General features: G+C 44.6%; 1 protein-coding gene across 4 annotated transcripts in view; it reads left to right on the top strand.

The window, feature by feature from the left end:
• Window positions 1-16,657, top strand: part of LOC136052287 (alpha-2-macroglobulin-like) — a 29,226-nt gene extending 12,569 nt beyond the window's left edge. Inside the window, exons 15-36 of one of the 4 annotated variants that reach the window (XM_065742274.1) lie at window positions 408-557; window positions 1,244-1,414; window positions 2,018-2,159; window positions 2,778-2,883; window positions 3,187-3,415; window positions 3,687-3,813; window positions 4,458-4,579; window positions 6,266-6,317; window positions 7,565-7,648; window positions 8,046-8,222; window positions 8,679-8,763; window positions 9,872-10,028; window positions 10,346-10,420; window positions 11,183-11,348; window positions 12,257-12,480; window positions 13,094-13,312; window positions 13,588-13,715; window positions 14,065-14,155; window positions 14,964-15,032; window positions 15,465-15,567; window positions 15,687-15,728; window positions 16,483-16,657. In XM_065742274.1, coding sequence (XP_065598346.1) covers window positions 408-557; window positions 1,244-1,414; window positions 2,018-2,159; window positions 2,778-2,883; window positions 3,187-3,415; window positions 3,687-3,813; window positions 4,458-4,579; window positions 6,266-6,317; window positions 7,565-7,648; window positions 8,046-8,222; window positions 8,679-8,763; window positions 9,872-10,028; window positions 10,346-10,420; window positions 11,183-11,348; window positions 12,257-12,480; window positions 13,094-13,312; window positions 13,588-13,715; window positions 14,065-14,155; window positions 14,964-15,032; window positions 15,465-15,567; window positions 15,687-15,728; window positions 16,483-16,508 — 2,745 coding nt within the window. In that variant the 3' untranslated portion in view covers window positions 16,509-16,657. The other 3 variants (XM_065742273.1, XM_065742275.1, XM_065742276.1) reach the window with 3 other exon arrangements.
• Window positions 16,658-17,495: the final 838 nt, after the last annotated feature.

Raw genomic sequence — 17,495 nt, 5'->3', positions numbered from 1 at the left:
TATTTCTCCAAGCTTCACTGTTTTTTATGTTGTGAGAGAATCTGCCAAGCAAGATTGTTGCAGGTACGTTGTGTTCTCACATGCAGTGTCTGGATGCAGCACAGAGACTGAACTTTGTTCAAGACCAGCTGCCTGACAGATCTAGCCACTATGTGGAATTATATCACAGTGGTTCACAGTGACCATAAAACCCAAAAATGCCCTAATAATAACGAACAATTGTGATAATTAAGTTGCCAAGAACTTCTAGGGCTTGTTCTTCTACCACTTTGAGAAGGAAACCACTTATGCAGTAGCACAGGAGGGATGCATGCATGTGTAGTATTCACAAGTTTGGGACTGATGCATTCAACTGGCACCTTGCTAAAGTTCAGGCATTCATAACATAATTTTTCCTATGGCTACAGGTGAGTTTGAGCTTCTCTTCTTCTGAAGGACTGCCCTCTTCTAACACTCACTTACTGTTCAGAGCCTCCCCTAAATCCCTTTGTGCTGTCCGTGCTGTGGACAAGAGTGTTCTCCTCATGAAGCCTGAAGTTGACTTGTCACCCAGCTTGGTAAGTACTTATTCTATGTAGCCTCCCAAAGTCTGGTCAGGGTAAGAGCTGCTCAGTGGAAATAATGAACAAATCTGCTCAAAGAAGAAAGTGCTGACACAGAAAAGCTGTCATGTGCAGCATCTCATCTTCCTCCAGAAGGCAAAATCTGAAAACTAAGCAGCAGTTTTTTGTTAAGGATTTTGTATGACTCTAGGGATGGTAACTGGGAAACCCTCTTAAGAAGACTGCTTTATATGTCCAGAACCAAAAGCAGTCCTGTGTTTAATGTTGACTTTTTAAATATCCTCTATAGCCACAGAAATATTATACTGGAATAGCATCTAGAAGTGTCAGTGGGTTTATCCCCGTTATTCAGAGCAGCAAATGATAATCCCAGAACAGAGAAAAAGGACAGTAACTCAGCTGGCCACTGTAATTTTTACATATTTGAGCCATAATAACCAGAATAAAGTGCAGTTTATAGCAGAAGAGTAGGATCTCCAAATTCAGATGTCTTTTTAGACTCACAGTTTACCATTTCCCCCACTGCAGGGAGTACCATGACTGTGTGGATTTGATTGTTATGGTGGTTGCATCAAAATTCTTTAGCAGTGTTTTGAGACAGTGGATACTGAAAAATGCAAGGCTTTTTCTTTTTTCTCCCTCTCCCTCTCCCTCTCCTCTCATTTTTTTTTCCTGCACAGGTGTATAGCTTGCTGCCAGTGAAGGAATTGCATGACTATCACCATGGTACAGATATACTCTCGGAGGACAACCTAGAAGACTGTGTCCCCTTGAAGAAAATAATTCTGAATGGGATCACCTATTCTCCAATAGTGGAGACGAATGAAGTTGATGCTTACAGCATTCTAAAGGTATAAACCCTATAGTATGGCTGGAGTAGAATGTTAGAAGGAACGAGAATGCCTTCTGTTGCATGATGCAACATAAGGGAAGGACTTTTGAATCTCAGTAGTCAAACACTGATTTTTATCCAGAGGCAAGTTAAGTATGAGTTATAAGCTTCACTTGTCTTAGCAGCTGTGTTCCTAACTTGAACTGATCAATCTCAAAGTTTTCTGTTTATGTGAAAAAGAATTGAGCTATCTTGAATTGAGGTTCAAACTCAAGTTAAATAATTCTGTGCTATTTAAGTTGCCCCTAATAAATCAGTACTTTCTAAAGCAGTACTGTAGCCATGGATGTTTCCTTCCAGAGAGGAGACTTCGTATCTAATCTCTCACTCATTCTGACCTCTAGACTGGAATCAAACTGCAACTAATACTCTAAAGGCAAGAGATCTATCCTTTAGCTTTTCTGAGCCACCCAGGACCAGGACTGAGAGAGTCATTTCAGGTTCTAATCCATAGGCAATAACAGTTTCTACTTTTGTGACAGTAAAGTACCAACAATACATCTGCTGTGTAAACCTCCATAGGAATGAGTACCCACAAACGTGTTTGGTTTCCATTTCATAGGAAATGGGTTTAAAGGTTTTCACAAATTCCAAGGTGAAGAAACCTTGGTATTGCAGCACCAGGAGTTATGCAATTGCAGAAAGTCACATTACAGAAAGTCAAGGCCTGGCTGGAGCACCTATGTATGCATTAAGGACAAGCGGTAAGGAAACTGAGCCTTGCTGTCACCTCTGTTATAAACTGAGATCCTATCTTTATTTTATGGTGAATATTTAAAAAGACCTGGGGTTGTGGACTGAGACCTTGGAAGCAGTATTAAAGTTGTGGGTCCACAGATGTAAACTTCAGCATGTCTCTGTGGGGCATGTCTCTTTTGTTAGTATGTGAAGGCCTACAGACAAGCTTTCATAACTCAGCAGCTACACAGTTTTAATTCAAATATAGAAATGAGTTTAGCCAAAGTAAAGATGTTCAAAATGATTCATTAGTTAAGAACTTTTCAACTTTATCTGTTTGGATGGATTTGTTTCCTTTTGTCAGAGTCAACTGCACAGTATCACAAACATCTATTTCCTCTAAGCTACTTGCTTTTACTTCATTAAGTGTTGTCCCACACACTGTGAGGTTCACTGGAGACTAGTGGGTAATACTGAAGAGCTAGCCCTTTCTAATAAACCCTGACAATCACTGTTCATGTTACTGGTGCTTACGATAGTCACAGCAAGCACCTGCTACCAATACAGCTTCTGATTGTCAGAATGCCACTTTCTTAGAGCAAAGTATGATGCTGATTTAGGTCTTCTTTGTTTGGAATTATCAGCCCAGTCCAGTAGAATCTATGCCACATCCAGCACTCCTGAAGAGGTGACAGAGACAATCCGAAAGTATTTCCCAGAAACTTGGATTTGGAATTTAGTTTCTACAAGGTGAGAGCTTTGGGCTGATTACTTCTTTAATTTTATAATGAAACTGGTTTTAAAAACATGAATCCCATGTTTTCCAAGTTTTCTCAAATCCAGTAAGTCCTTGTTTGCAGAAATCACTTGGTATTACTTTGGGATGGAGCTTCCTTTGGCTGTGGTTAGGTTTGTCCAGAATGTATTAGTGAGTTTGGAAGAAAATGTGGAGTGCCCTATGATGAATACAGTGTCCCCTCATTCACAAAGGCAGTTCTGCTCATTAGATTGCAGAAGATCACCCTAATGTTCTTTGTCTGTGTTCCTCACCAGCTCTGAGGGAAATGCTGAACTAGATGTGACCATCCCTGACACCATCACTGAGTGGAAAGCCAGTGCATTCTGCATGTCCTCAGACACAGGCTTTGGCCTGTCCCCAACTGTGTCCCTCAGAGCCTTCCAGCCTTTCTTTGTAGAGCTCACCCTGCCTTATTCTGTAGTACGTGGTGAGGTCTTCGTGCTGAAAGCCACTGTTTTCAACTACCTGACAGCTTGCATCAGAGTAAGGAATATTTTAATCCTTCTCCATACCTATATCTTCCTGTACACTTTTTCCTATACCTAGCCTTCTTTCTTATCTCTGAGTAGCTTTAGACCCCTCCCTCCCCAAAATTCTTATGTTATCTTCAACATGCTTCAAATGCTGGAATACAACTCCAGCTTCCTGCTCTTATGCTACAGAAAAAATAAGACATTGCTAATTTTTCCTATCACTCGGTGTTCTCCTTTTCTCTCAAGATTGTTCCTTGATTATACCTCTCTACAAATCGCAGGTCAGTGTGGGTCTGGCTCAAACTACTCAATTTCTGGCTACTCCAGTGGAAAAGGAGGAAGACTCTCATTGTCTCTGTGAAAACGAGAGGAAAACAGTGGCTTGGCTGGTGACTCCCAAATCTCTAGGTAAAACTCTAAGAATGCTGAAAATTGCAAAAAAGAATTCTTTATGCTGTTCTCCCACTTCAGTATTTGAACTTAGAGCTACAGTTTCCTGGAAAAAAAAAGCTGTGTGTGTCATCTGAGGTCATGCTGGAAGTAAAGGCTGGTAGACTCATAGTGCCCAAGGCCATGTTTAGCACTAAAAGAAATATCATCAAATCTTACAGCCCTTGGGCAACGTATTCTGAAGCTACAGGCATTGCTGGCTGTCAAGGACATTTTGTCAGCTCCATCCCTCTTGGAGACTTGATGTCAGCCTTATGAGACCCTCACAGTTTGTTTTTGCTATTATTGCATGTTGTGGTAGCAGCCATGGTGTGCATGCAGAGTAGCGGACTGCTAAACAGCATTGGGAATGATGAGTCCCACCACTATTATGCTTTAAGTCCTGAATAAGAGCACCAAAATAGAATCACTCTTCAATGGCAGTGCAGTTCATCTGCTCCAGGATTCATTTTGTTACAGATATCTAAACTTCTGTGGGAAAGAAGCTGGGCCCAACTATGATGGGCCTTGCAGGCTGAAAACTCACAGAAATGGCTGCCAAGTTGCTGCAACTCCCACTGCGTGGTGCTGCCAGGCAAGACTGACTGACTCATTTCCTCCAGGGCTGATGGAGTTCTCAGTGAGCACTGAGGCCCTGCAGAACCAGGAGCCATGCAGAAACACCATAGTGGAGACCCCTGAGAAAGGGCGGAAGGACACTGTCATCAGGCAGCTGCTGGTGGAGGTATGCAGGCTGTGGGCAGGGGAAGACTGAAGCTGACTCACAAGCTAGACACATTTAACATAGCTCCAGGTGATGAGTACACAGTGTTGCTGATACTGTGATCTTACGTTATAATTTTCAGGAATGCATAAAGTCTTCAGGTTAACAGCTGTGCAATGCATCTCCCTCTACTCTGTATTTGAAAACTTCCCTATTCTCTACTGTAAAAGGACTCCTAGTCCAATTCACCCCTCCCTGTATCTGCTTCATGTTACCTCTTATTTCAGTATGCTGTCTTTACAGCTTTACCCAGTAGGTTTGCCAGTCAGCACATACTGTCTCTCTACTAGTTGAGAAGCCAAGCAAACTGCCTGTTATGCTGAGCGTTATGCACCTTTGGTTTTCTACTCTAGTCTGGCACCAGGGTGAAAGTGAGGGATTCAAAGAACCTGTGTGAGTTAGATGCCTGAATAAAGATCCCACCTCCCTTCTCTAGATATTATAATAGCCTGTGAAAACGTTAAAATTTTACAGCTTATTTGTTTTCTATGGCTGATATTAGGTGGTATAGAATGAAACAGTATGTGGCAGTACTGTATAGTTTATATAGGAAAATGCTATATATATTCTTCCAAAATTATTGCCTTCTCTTTATCTTCATGGAAACTACGACAGGTACAAAAGAACAATAACACTGTCTGATAGAGCAACTGCTCAGCTATGAAATACTATTTTTCAACAGTCACCACCACTAGCTATGCACTTTTGCCAGCAATTGAAGTGCATTCAACACTTATAAAAATCTTGCATGCATTGAGTGTTTGTAAAAAAATCTTGCTGAAATGTTAGCACAATGAGGTGGTGAGTAGTAGATTCACTGTTTGGTTTCCATAAATGTTCAGCAAGCATCAGTGTATGTTAATAGGTGCAATTTTTTCTGCATGGAAGAATTCAGTAACACACATTTGCTTTATATGCATTTTCATGTCAGATGTCATTTTGTCGCATTGCTTCTCACTTGCCATCTGTTGCATGGCAACAAAACGTAGTGGAATATTGGTGAGAAAATTCAGCCTCACTATCATAATACCAACATCCTGACGTCACGAGCCAACATTTAAAAAATAGGAGGCATTACTTTTGGAGCAGTCCTCATGGATTATTATGCTGAGTGCTGTAACTTGACAGAAATATGTGATGTTCTTAACTTTTCTCATAAGTCAACTTAATACTTGCCTGTGTTGCATCAATAGCATCACCAGACATTATAGTGCCCATCTTCCCTTTCTATTTCAACAGATGGTTTTTCCTCAAGTGTCTGCAGCTTATGATCAATAGCACTACAGACCACTTCTAAGCAGCCTTTTAGAGGTGCTATGAATTTCTGCTAACAAAAGCACTTGCTGTAATGCTGCAGTCCTTTTGTTACAAGGATGTAGGATCCTCACTGCATACAGAAGATGCAGGTCACCCACGTGATAGTCCTGCACTGTTGTTGCTCTCCTTTTCCCATCCTTCCCAATAATTCAGGATTCTGGCTGTTTTTTTTTTTTTTCACTTGGATTAATATTTCAGAGTTCTTTCTTTATATTACAGGGAGTGTTTGCCTCTCCTTCTCCAGTTCATTCACTTTTCACTTACTTATGCCTCTGTGTATTTCTTTTCAATAACTTCTCACTTCTCTTATTTTCTTTCATTCAACCCAAGCCTGAAGGAGTTGAGAAGGAAACTGTTCAGAACTCTGTGATCTGCTTAAAAGGTAAGGCCTTCTCTCCCTGACCTCTCCATTAGCTCCAGTGTGGGTGATGAGTTGGACACCCTTGGAAGAAGAAGATAGCACTGCCTCTACCATTTTCCAGATTGGCTGATATTTTACAAATATAATTTTACAAATGGATATTAGGGTTATGAGACAAGATATCATTCTCTGAGTAAATTGCTACCTTATTTAGATTTCCTCAGAACTTATTCATCCTAGACGTTGTTGGAAGAGCCTTACATGAATGGCTAGTGAAGTTCAGTAAATCATAAAGTATACAAATGGGGAAGTTTGTGCTTGTACCACTTGCATTTTTTCTTAATTTGAACTCATTTTTCGTCACACAGAATCACAGAATTGTAGGGGTTGGAAAGGACCAGAGATTATCTTGTCCAACCTTCCTGCTAAAACAGGCTCCCTAGACCAGGTTGCACAGGTAGGCATTCAGGCGGGTCTTGAACTTCTCCAGAGAAGGAGTCTCCAGAACCTCTCTGTGCAGCCTGTGCCAGTGCTCCATCACCCTCACTGTGAAGAAGTTCCCATTCACATTTGTGTGGAACTTTCTATGCATCAGTTTGTGGCCGTTTCCCCTCATCCTATCACCACGACTACTGAAAAGAGTCCAGCCTTTTTCTTTTGCCTCCCGCACCTTAGATATTTGTAGACATGGATCAGATCCCTTCTGAGTCTTCTTTTCTCAAGGCTGAACAGACCCATATCTCTCATCCTTTCCTCATAAGAGAGGTGCTCCAGGCTCTTTATCATCTTTAAGGGCCCGGAGTGAATTGTCTGAAATACGGCTTACAACTATTGTTTTTAGTATATTTTAGTAGTACTTGTAGTACTACTAGCTTCACCAAGGACAAATCCTAGCTGATCAACTTTCTATTGCCTTCTGTGATGGCACAACTGCCCAGAAAGTTGTGGAGACATTTGAAGTCAGGCTAGACCAGACTCTGAGTGACTGATAGAGCTGTAGGTGTCCCTATTCATTGCAGGGAAGTTGGACTAGATGACCTTCAGAGATCTTTTCCAGCTCAAACACTTCTATGATTCTAGATAATCAGAATAGGACCCTTCACTTGGGACCTAGAGACACATTTATTTATAGCAAGGGATGAAGGGAAGATGAAACTTTTCTGATGTTCCACAGAAGCCTCTTCTATTAGTCTTTCTGATGTTCCACTGAAGTCCATGCCCCTTCGTTTGAGCTTGGGACTGAAGCTGTTTCATCTTGTTTCTCTCAGGAGAGTCTGTGAAAGAGAAGTTTTCTCTGTTGCTTCCTTCAAATGTGGTACAAGACTCAGGCAGAGCGTATTTCTCAGTGCTAGGTGAGCAAGCAACCTGGGAAGGATTTGCTGGGAGAAATGTTCTATTTCTGCCCATCTGCATGACTATTTTGGCCTCCTACCTCTCACATAGATTCTTCTGGTTCCAAGCACACTTCATTCCGCCTTTCATCTCTTCTTTCTCAAGTTACCTTTCAATTCTGTTCTTCTTGTTCCTCTTTCTGCATCTCATTCAGTTTATGGTTCTCTACTAGTACCCTATCTGTTGACTTATTACACTCCTTTCTTTTTCTCTGTTATTGCTGTGTTTAATTCCAGGATCATTATCAATAAGATTTTCTTCTGTCATCTTCTACTTCTGTTTTTCTTTAGATCCCCCTGATTTTGGCAGCTAACACTGAATTTCATTAATATCCCTCTTGTATTCCCTGTTCCTTAGGTGACATCATGGGCACTGCCATGCAGAACCTTCACCAGCTCCTCCGAATGCCATTTGGCTGTGGTGAACAGAACATGGTCCTGTTTGCACCCAACATCTATGTCCTGGACTATCTGAACAAGACAGGACAGCTGAGTGAGGAGGTCAAATCCAAGGCCATTGGATACTTAGTGAGTGGTGAGTTGAATGTAGCTTTTGCTTCTGCTCTGAATTTTTTCAGAATGTGTCTGGCTTGCTTCTCTCGAATGCTGGCCAGATATGGCAAGACAGCTTGTCTCTTACTCAGATGGTCTCTTCTGTATGCCAGGGAAGCCCTTTCCATGTCTTTTTTCTACTTTCTGTTTCTTAAGCATTGAGGTACCTAGTCATTATGTCCATGTTTCTCTGCTCCTTAACAGAATTGGAATGCAGTGCATAGATACCATGTGACCTGCTGCAGTGGCTTGTCCATTGTTGTTAATGTGTCATGCCTGCCTTCTGAAGAAAGGCAGATATTGCATATCTTGCAGCATACACAGTATATGGAGGTGGGAGTGGATTTGCTAGGATAGGACTAACCTTTTTCTCTGTTTTTCTCTTCTCCCCTGCATTGCTCAGCAGACATTCTCTGAATATTGCTTTAACTTGTTGCAGGTTATCAGAGGCAGATGAACTACAAGCATCCAGATGGCTCTTACAGTACCTTTGGACCACGTTACGGCCAACTGGGAAACACCTGGTGAAATTTCATTGTTCCTCCTCCATATGCTCTCTTTCTCAGCTATATGGCTGTGACAAATACCACATGATCATAAAAAAGAAATGGAGTTGTAGACCAATAGGCTTTTCACAGTTGTTGTGGGACCTGTGCTGACACTTAAGTGAGGAAAAAGGCTTCATCAGCCAGTTACGTAGCTGAAACACCTCCTCCTACCTTGCAGCTATAAAAGGGATATGTTGGACAAGAAAGAAAGAAAAAAAAACAAACTGGGAAAGAAGGGATAAGGGATTTCACATTCTGAATGAAGAAGGCTGAAGAGTTGCAGTGGCAACTCTTCTAGAGTAGGATCTGCAGAGAACACTTCTGGGAAAGGTATTCTCATATAAGTGGAAGGGATGATAATCACAAAGCAACTCTATACGGTTATCTTTCAAATGTGTTTGTTACTAAACAAAAGATAGTGTGGAGGAGAGGGTATGTTGCCAGTGTGATTTACTGCAAAGCTGAGTTACTTCAGCATAATATTACCATGCATTTTCAGCTATAGGTAAGGTTAAAAATGGATGATTTAATCGCCTTGCTTTTCGCTACTGAAACAGTACTTATCCCTTGAGATTTATAGGCATCTCTAGTGGCCTAGTTCTTTCACATTCTAACCTGTTATACCTTATCCAAAGTTTTAGTGACATACTGTGGAAATTCAGGGAAACCCATGAAGTATGGCTATCTGGAAAGAGAGTACTCCCAGCAGATCATGAGATTCCATGGACTGATTCTTTCTTGTCATATAACTCTCATACAGATTTGAGCTAATTGCCATTCAGTATTCTGTTTTTTCCAAGGGCATTTCTTTGGACGCAGATTAACAATCTTTGTCCTCAAAACTGTAGCCTCAATGCAAAAGGATCACAGGGTTACATGGGCCAAAAGACAGAGAAGAAACCAAGGCAAGAAGCAGGTTTTGGGAAATTCTTTGAGGTGAAGACGTACTTGTTGTCTGGCTAATTGAGCTTCATATCCACAAAACTTTCCCTTCTTCCGGAGAAGTGTCTTTCACATGTGCTTTCTCACCTGCGATGCATAGCAGGCCTGCACAAGCCCTCTCATTGTTCTATTCCCCTTAAAGGCTCACAGCTTTTGTCCTCAAGTCCTTTGCCCGGGCCCAGTCTCACATATTCATTGAGGAAAAGCACATCCAGGATGCTTTGATCTGGCTCAGCCAAAAGCAGAAGGAGAATGGCTGCTTCCGCAGTTCTGGGGTGCTCCTGAACAATGCCATGAAGGTAACATGTCTGCCTAGTTGGTTCTTAGTGAGGCCGGCGCTTGACTATAGATAAACTGGGGGAAGCTGAGCTTCTTGAGCGCACAGGAGCATGGGGAATTCTGGTATCAAAGTCAAGAACTGAGGAGCCAGAGGCCATTTTGTGTGTCTGCCATGACAAGGAGATACAAGGCAAACCATAAACGGCACAGTGTGAGCAGCCATGGAGAGGACACAAACTAAGGGTCTACAATACGGAATAAAGTATGCCCACGAGAATGGTAGAAAAATGAATATGAGAAGACATGTGGAGTAAGCATCTATTATGTTTCCCTGCAGGGTGGAGTGAACGATGAGATTACTCTGACGGCCTACATCACTATCGCACTGCTAGAGATTCCTCTGCCTGTAACTGTACGTGTCTCCTGAGTCGTGGACGGTACTAACCTGCCCCATTAGTCTCTTACACATTATTAGGACCCTTTACATTTTGGAAGAAGAAATTCTGACTGAATATACTTTCTTTCTTTTCAAGTCCAAGATGGACTGACACTTTTTCTCCACTTTCCTCCCCTGTCCAATACGGTCTCTTACGCAAACATTTTTCTTAATCTCCTTCTAAGTTCTTCTCTCGAGTATCTTGCTTTGGCTCATTTTAAAGAGCACACCATGGAGTAATAGTGATTTAAACAATATGTACATTTCAGAAATGACCCAGATAGGTTTTCTGCATCCTTAAAAAACAAAAACAAAAACCCAAAAAACACCTCCTTTTGTGTCAGAACTCTAGAGGCCTGTTAGAACACCTCTGTGAGCTTACTGTGTTGATGCAACGCACAGTGCAGGGTAAGTCAGGCAGTGAATGCTTCCATAGGCAGAAGAACTGGACCTTGCTTCAAACTATGAATATCAAAAATCATTGAACTACTGGAAAAAATCATTGTAACAAGATAATTCAGAGACAAGAAAGGTACAGAATAAAGAACACTCTTCGGTTACTCATGGATCACATAAGGAAGCAGACCTGGAGGGAAAAGAAAACGTGATGGTATAATATATATCAGACAGTGTGGTAGGGCTGTAAAGAGTCCGTGGGTACTATACAGTTCCTGTTGTTCTGATGGACTTCAGTATGGCATCTTGCTGCCTTGTCTTATAGTGTCTTCATCTCCCCAGCACTTGGTGGTGCGTAATGCTCTGTTCTGCCTGGAAACGGCAGGAAATGGGAAAGGAAACCACGTGTACACCAAGGCACTGCTGGCATACGCCTTTGCCCTGGCAGGGAAGGAGGAGAAGCGGAAGGCATTCCTTGCCTCACTTGAGAAGGAAGCCATCAAAAAGGGTGAGCACTCTTGGTGGGACATTGCTTTCTTCCAGTCCACAGGTCTTACCTCTACCCCTGATAAAATGGCTCTTGCTGGTGGGGAAATGGGAGCGTGGAATGGCTTATGTGGATGGGGAAAGGTGTGGGGAGAGGAAATGCTTGCGCAGCGTGGTTGTGCTTTTGACAGCTCCCTGACGGTGCCCAGTCCTACCCCTTTGTTCCGAGGGATTGATTCATCTGGAGGCACTATGCACCATTCCTATTGGTGCTGAACAAAAGGGTGGCTCTGCTACCAGCACACCTCAGTTTACTCCTCCTGTCGTACCAGGCACTGCTTTGACAAAGGCTTAGCAACGTTTATAACCGCTCCTTCCTTCCAGCGGATGCACTCAAGGCAGAACAATGCTTACCCTGCACAACGTGAGGGACAACACATCAGAGAAGAGATGGAAGTGCTGAGACATAAGACAAACGTGATGGTTCATTTCAGAGGCCCTAGCATAAGCACTGAGTCTTCCAGGAAACTGTATCAAGACTCAGAACCATTCTGGCAAAGTCAGCCTGGATGGTCCATTTGCCAAGATGTCATCTAGCGGGGTTGTGAAGGAAGGATAAGTTCTCACAATGGGGCGGTGTGCCAGCCTGGCGCTCTTCTTAGGTCTCTGTCTCCTTCGGGTGTCCAAACATCAACTCTCAACCTGTAGCTTAAGTGAAAGTGGCATCCAGGCCCAAGAACCAGCCCTTGGCACTCCTAGACTGGTTGTAAACGCATCCAGTGTGGGGCCATCAAACCCTTCCTGTTTCATCCGATAGGATGAGGGGGGGGGCTCTGTCCTCCCCGCTGGCAGCAGGTCAGTAACTCCTTTGCAAGAAACTGCTACTAATTCCTTGCCGTCTTCTCTACATGCACCCTGCCTCCTGTGAAGATGGGTCTGTTCACTGGCAGCGGCCTGGGAAAGAGACAGAGGCTGATCTCCCATATTACCGCTATAGAGCTCCCTCTGCTGAAGTGGAGATGACAGCCTATGTGCTCCTTGCTCACCTCACCACGCAGCCAGGACCTTCGCAGGAGGAGCTGTCATTTGCATCTCTTATTGCAAAGTGGATCAGTGGCCAGCAGAATCCCAATGGAGGTTTCTCCTCCACCCAGGTGAGCAGTTTGCCTCCTGTGACGTCCCATATCAGTATCAGGAGAGTGTCAGAGACCAAGGTGGGAGCACAGTAAGGTTAAGCCAAGTGGGGGCTATACCCCTACGGTACTGCCCTGCAGCATCTGCCGCAGCTACCAAGTTTCCAAGAGGCCAGTATGTCAGGTAGCACCACTGGGAATGTTACCAAGTTTCCAAGAGGCCAGTATGTCAGGTAGCACCACTGGGAATGATACGCTGATTAATGACCTGGCTTATTTGACGCAGTCGGTCAGAATGCTAGTGACACAAAATGATGCTGAGTTTGGAGCTCCCACCGTAGTCTGTGTGTGTATGCAGTTGCTGCTTTTCCCTGGGGAGTAATAGGTGAAGGCTGCACAAAGTTTCACAACAGAAAGTTCAGGAATACGTGACTGCTGCGCAGAGGACGCAGGAAGAAAATGGAAGCCTGCAAAAGCTGATCTTACCATCTGAGCTTCTCACTTAAGACTAGACAAAGTGAAGAATGGAGCAGAGAGAGCCTGCTGACAGCAAAGGGCGGGCTGTGGGAAAACAGGATGCGGAACGGCTAACAGGGCTAACCTGGCCATGGGTGTCGGGACCTGCCTCTTGCAGGACACAGTCGTGGCTCTGCAAGCCCTCTCCCTGTACGGAGCTGCCACCTATGCCAAGAGTGGAGCAACTTCCAAAGTGACCCTGCGATCTGAAGGGGGCTTCCAACAAGACTTCCACGTGGATCCCTCAAACCGGCTGCTGCTCCAGCACGTGTCCCTGCCCCAGGTGCCAGGGGAGTACAGCACAGAGGTGTCTGGTGAAGGATGCGTCTACGTGCAGGTGAGGGTGGTGGGAAAAGTATTGTCCCGGGAGGAGAGCCCTTTCTCAGGCACAAGCCAGGGGAAGGCAGAAGGAATAAGAGGCCAAGGGACGGGCTGGAAAAGCTCTGGGAGAGGCCAGGGAGGAGTAGAGCTGTGTGGAGGATGGAGTGAGAGGGAAAGAGCCACGAGTGTGGGGGAGCTGTGAGAATGGGGAAGGGAGAGAGCTGGGCAGGCAGCTGATTATCTCTTTCACGCATTGAGCATGCACACACACAGCTGCTGGCTCTCCCCTAGACAAGCCTGAGGTACAACGTGCAGCCCAAGCAGGAGAGTGCACCCTTCCTACTGCATGTGCACACGAGTCCAGAGACGTGTGAGGACTCCAAGGCTCACAAGGTCTTTGACATAGGCATAAACGTCAGGTGAGTCTATGTTTGGTTTGAGCCCTCTTGAGAAACCAAGGGAGCTGGAGGTGGTGCAGGGTGAGCCAGTCTGGGAGGTGCAGGGCAGCCCCCTAGAAAGTGGGCCGGAAGCAGCTGGGCTGGGAGGAGAGGCTGTGGAGGCAAGGGGTGTCCTGTAGGCGATAAGCATAGCAGGGAGCACAGGGCTGGGCTGCTGAGGAGCGGCACAGGTGACTAGGGAAGGGTGATGGGCTGAAGAAGAAGGTGCTGGATTGACGAGAAGTGGTGAGGTGTCAAGTGTTATGGGAAAAGTGAAAGTGCCCCAGCTTTGACGTGCTGTGCTCTGAATCTTTGTGGCTTGGTACCTTAGTTACACAGGTGAGCGCAATGTCTCCAACATGGTGATTATTGATGTGAAAATGCTGTCGGGATTCATCCCTGTCAAGTCCTCAGTGAGAAAGGTAGGAGCCTGTGTGAACTGTTTGACTGAGGATATCTGCCCTTTTCATTTTATCACCTGAACCACATTCAGTTTCTCCTTTAAAAAAAAAAAAAAAAAAAAAAGAAACAGCAAAAAAAAAAAAAAACAACCCACCTTGCAGGTGTCTGTGGCTTGCTAGAGGGCTGTAGGATTGGCATAATCTTGATCCTGCCATTGTTGTCCACACACACGATCTGTGTACACTACTTTTCCTTTCACACCTGGCTGGACACCAGGACTATGTGATCAATCAGTGTAAAACAGACTATGTCATTTTTTCCTTTGGACAGGTGATGAGTTCTCTCTGAGTTCAGATACCTTTCTGAAAATATTGTCTGTGTGTGGCACATTCAAAAGCAGTACTGTTTTCTCTTTCCTTCTGCTGATCTTACCCTATAGTTTATAGCTTGTCTTGTAATTAAGCCTCATGTCACTTTTTGAGATGTTGAGCAAGTGTGTTGCCCTGGAAAATAGCAGAGATAAGATACTGCAGAACTAGCATGCCTGAAAGAATGTATTGTCATTGAATCCTCCCATTGCTGCATTTGGACCAGTGATCAGTCCCTGCTGTAGCCACACAATACTTGATCTGCCAGGCTGGTGAAGGGAAGACCTGGGTACCATTATTGTCTAATGGTGCACCAAGGAGTCAGTTTCACAGTGCAGACCTACTCATTGCTGTCAGTACTCCTCGTGTTTTATCCACAGTGCGCCCCATCCACAGGGCTGTGAAAGTGGCACGGGGAGACCACCCTCAATTCAGTAACAGTTTGGTCTTCTTTCTTCAGCTGGCACACCACCAAGTTATTGAGCGTACAGAGTTCAGTACCAACCATGTCTTACTGTATCTGGAAAAGGTGAGTCTCCGTTTGGGGCTGGAATGGAACAGAAAAACACAAGCCTTGGGGACATTTGGCCACTCAGGGCAAAAAAATGGGTCTCAAAACTGCCTTGGATCTGATAGAAGTAGGAATGAATCTTATACTGACTTCTGCTGACCTCAGAATTTGCTGGTACCTTCCTCACGGCCCTCAGCAGGTTTTCCCTCTGGGCCTGCATACAGATCAACCTACACCTGCCCACCAGACACAGGCTTCCCCAGTCTGGGGAAAGACCCTGGGGTTTCCCCTCGCCCCTCAGCCAGGCCTGCTGAGGGACATGCTCACGCACACACACTCCTAGAGCCCAGGGCACTGCTGGCAGCAAGAGCACCAGTGGCAAGAGTTCCATGAGGAGACAGCGGGAGAGCCCAGGGCAGACACTGAGCCTCCATCACTTCCTTTCCCCAGCTGAGCAACGTGACCTTGAGCTTCTCCTTCACGGTGGAGCAGGACATCCCTGTGCAGGGCCTGAAGCCAGCTCAGGTGAAGGTCTTTGATTACTATGAGACAGGTAAGTGTGGGGCATGGGAGCTATGGAAACCCACAGCTGTCCCTGGTATTTGACCCTCTGCACTCCTGGCAGAGAGACCCCTGACAGCCCTGCTCCCTCCCTTCCCTTCTGTTTTTCAGATGAGTTTGCCATACAGGAGTACAGTGCTCCCTGCACGACAGGTAAGGTACATAGGAACAAATGGCCCATTGCAAGTTATTTTGAATGTAACTACTTTTGCAAACCTTAGGTTTCCTCAGCCTGCGTACAGTTCCCAAGCTTGTCTTTTACCATGTGTACAGCAGGCTTGAGTCATACCATAGTACAGAGGGGGAATATAATGCTAGCCACCCCATATTACATTCTATTTTATTCACTGAGACGGTGAATCCCAAAGCTATTACCTTATGTCACACAGAGGCACTTGTCTTTTCTGGTACATGTTTCACACTGTATGAATAAGATTGAAGTCTTCCTTGGGACAGAACACCATGCTCAGCCTTTGCATATCTACCTTTTTCAAGGCCACTTTCACCATGCTGTGGATACTGAAGCACACTGAGGAGCTGTCTCCCAGCCACCTTGGTGAAATGTTCACATGACCCCAGTGAAATTCAAGCTTTGCCCTGGGTTGCTTTTTCCCATCCTGTGGGAAATCTGGGTGCCAAGAGACAACATTTACTCTGGTAGCTCATGCCTCGCCTCGCCTCCCCTTCCCTCTCTGTAGCATGGATATAATGAGCATGTCCAGCCATTCCCAATGCGTTATCCTTCTGCAACGAGGCAATTTTAGGTGATGTAGGTTCCCAGATTTTAACAGGGTTTAAGCTCCCGTGGCACAAAAGGGCCTACCACAGAACGTAGAGAAGTTGTCTGGGGTTCTGGGTATTGCTTCACCAGGAATTCTCTCTCATTCTGTCCTTTCCCCACCTCCAGCTGAAGCTGAACAGGGAAATGCTTGAAGAATACATCTGCGCCCTGCTGGATCAGCTCACTTGTTTCTGCTGTTAGTAGTCTACCTTAATGAGTCCTCTAGAACCTTACACGCAAGGACACCTCAGCACCAAAAACAAAGCAATACAATACAAATAAATAAACTCTTGACCCTCCACATCTGCCTCTGGCCTTATTTTTTGTTAGCATGTTTCATCTCTCTTCTCCATCCACATCTTCTTGTCTTCTCATCCACGCTGTGGCGCTCTGAGATTCAGATAGAGCCATCCACGCCAAGACTGTGTTTGACAAGTCCTTGGGAATACCAGGAGACAAACAGCTTTTGGCAGTGAGGAGACGTGTCATCGTGCTTGCCGGTTCTTTAGGAGGAATGAGCATTCTGCCTGATCCTTCATCCGTCATTTCCTTGCCTATAAATGGAGGCTTTTTCTGCGATATAATTAATTGCTGGACATAAGTCCCTCTTTCATATACCTCCTCTCATTCCACTGTGAAATGGCTTCTGTGCAATAGATAAACAGTGTTCTATCTGGTTTTTCAGAGCAGACCAGATAGAAATAGGAGGAAGACCTGTGAAGGAAAAACAAGTACTTGTGACATTTTCTGCTGATATTTAAACTGCTGAAGAGAAATCAGTGTACTTGTTTACCTCAACTTTTTCCTTAATTGGGCTTACAGTGCTTCAGTAGATTTCAGAGAGGCCCTGGATTCCTATCTGCAAGTCTGGTTTAAATGTTGTAAGGTAAACAATCCCCAAGGATGGTACTCAAAAAATAGTATAGAAGATGGTATATTTAAGTAGGTTTATACAGATGGTACACAAATAGTAATGCAAAAGAAGATGGCTCACCTTCAGGATGATAAAGACTCACTGTGAACTCCACATGGGAGGAATCTCCAAGAAGAGAACCTTCCCTGGTGATGGTCAGCCCTTAAATGGGGTTTGGGAGAAGTGGAGCCAGGCTCCACCCCTTCCAATCACACAGGTTGTCAAC

The sequence above is a fragment of the Cyrtonyx montezumae genome, unplaced genomic scaffold (assembly GCF_038088225.1).
Source record: "Cyrtonyx montezumae isolate F1298 unplaced genomic scaffold, pur_monq_1.0 scaffold_3, whole genome shotgun sequence".
Taxonomy (NCBI): domain Eukaryota; kingdom Metazoa; phylum Chordata; class Aves; order Galliformes; family Odontophoridae; genus Cyrtonyx; species Cyrtonyx montezumae.
This window is presented reverse-complemented; position numbering and strand designations above follow the sequence as displayed.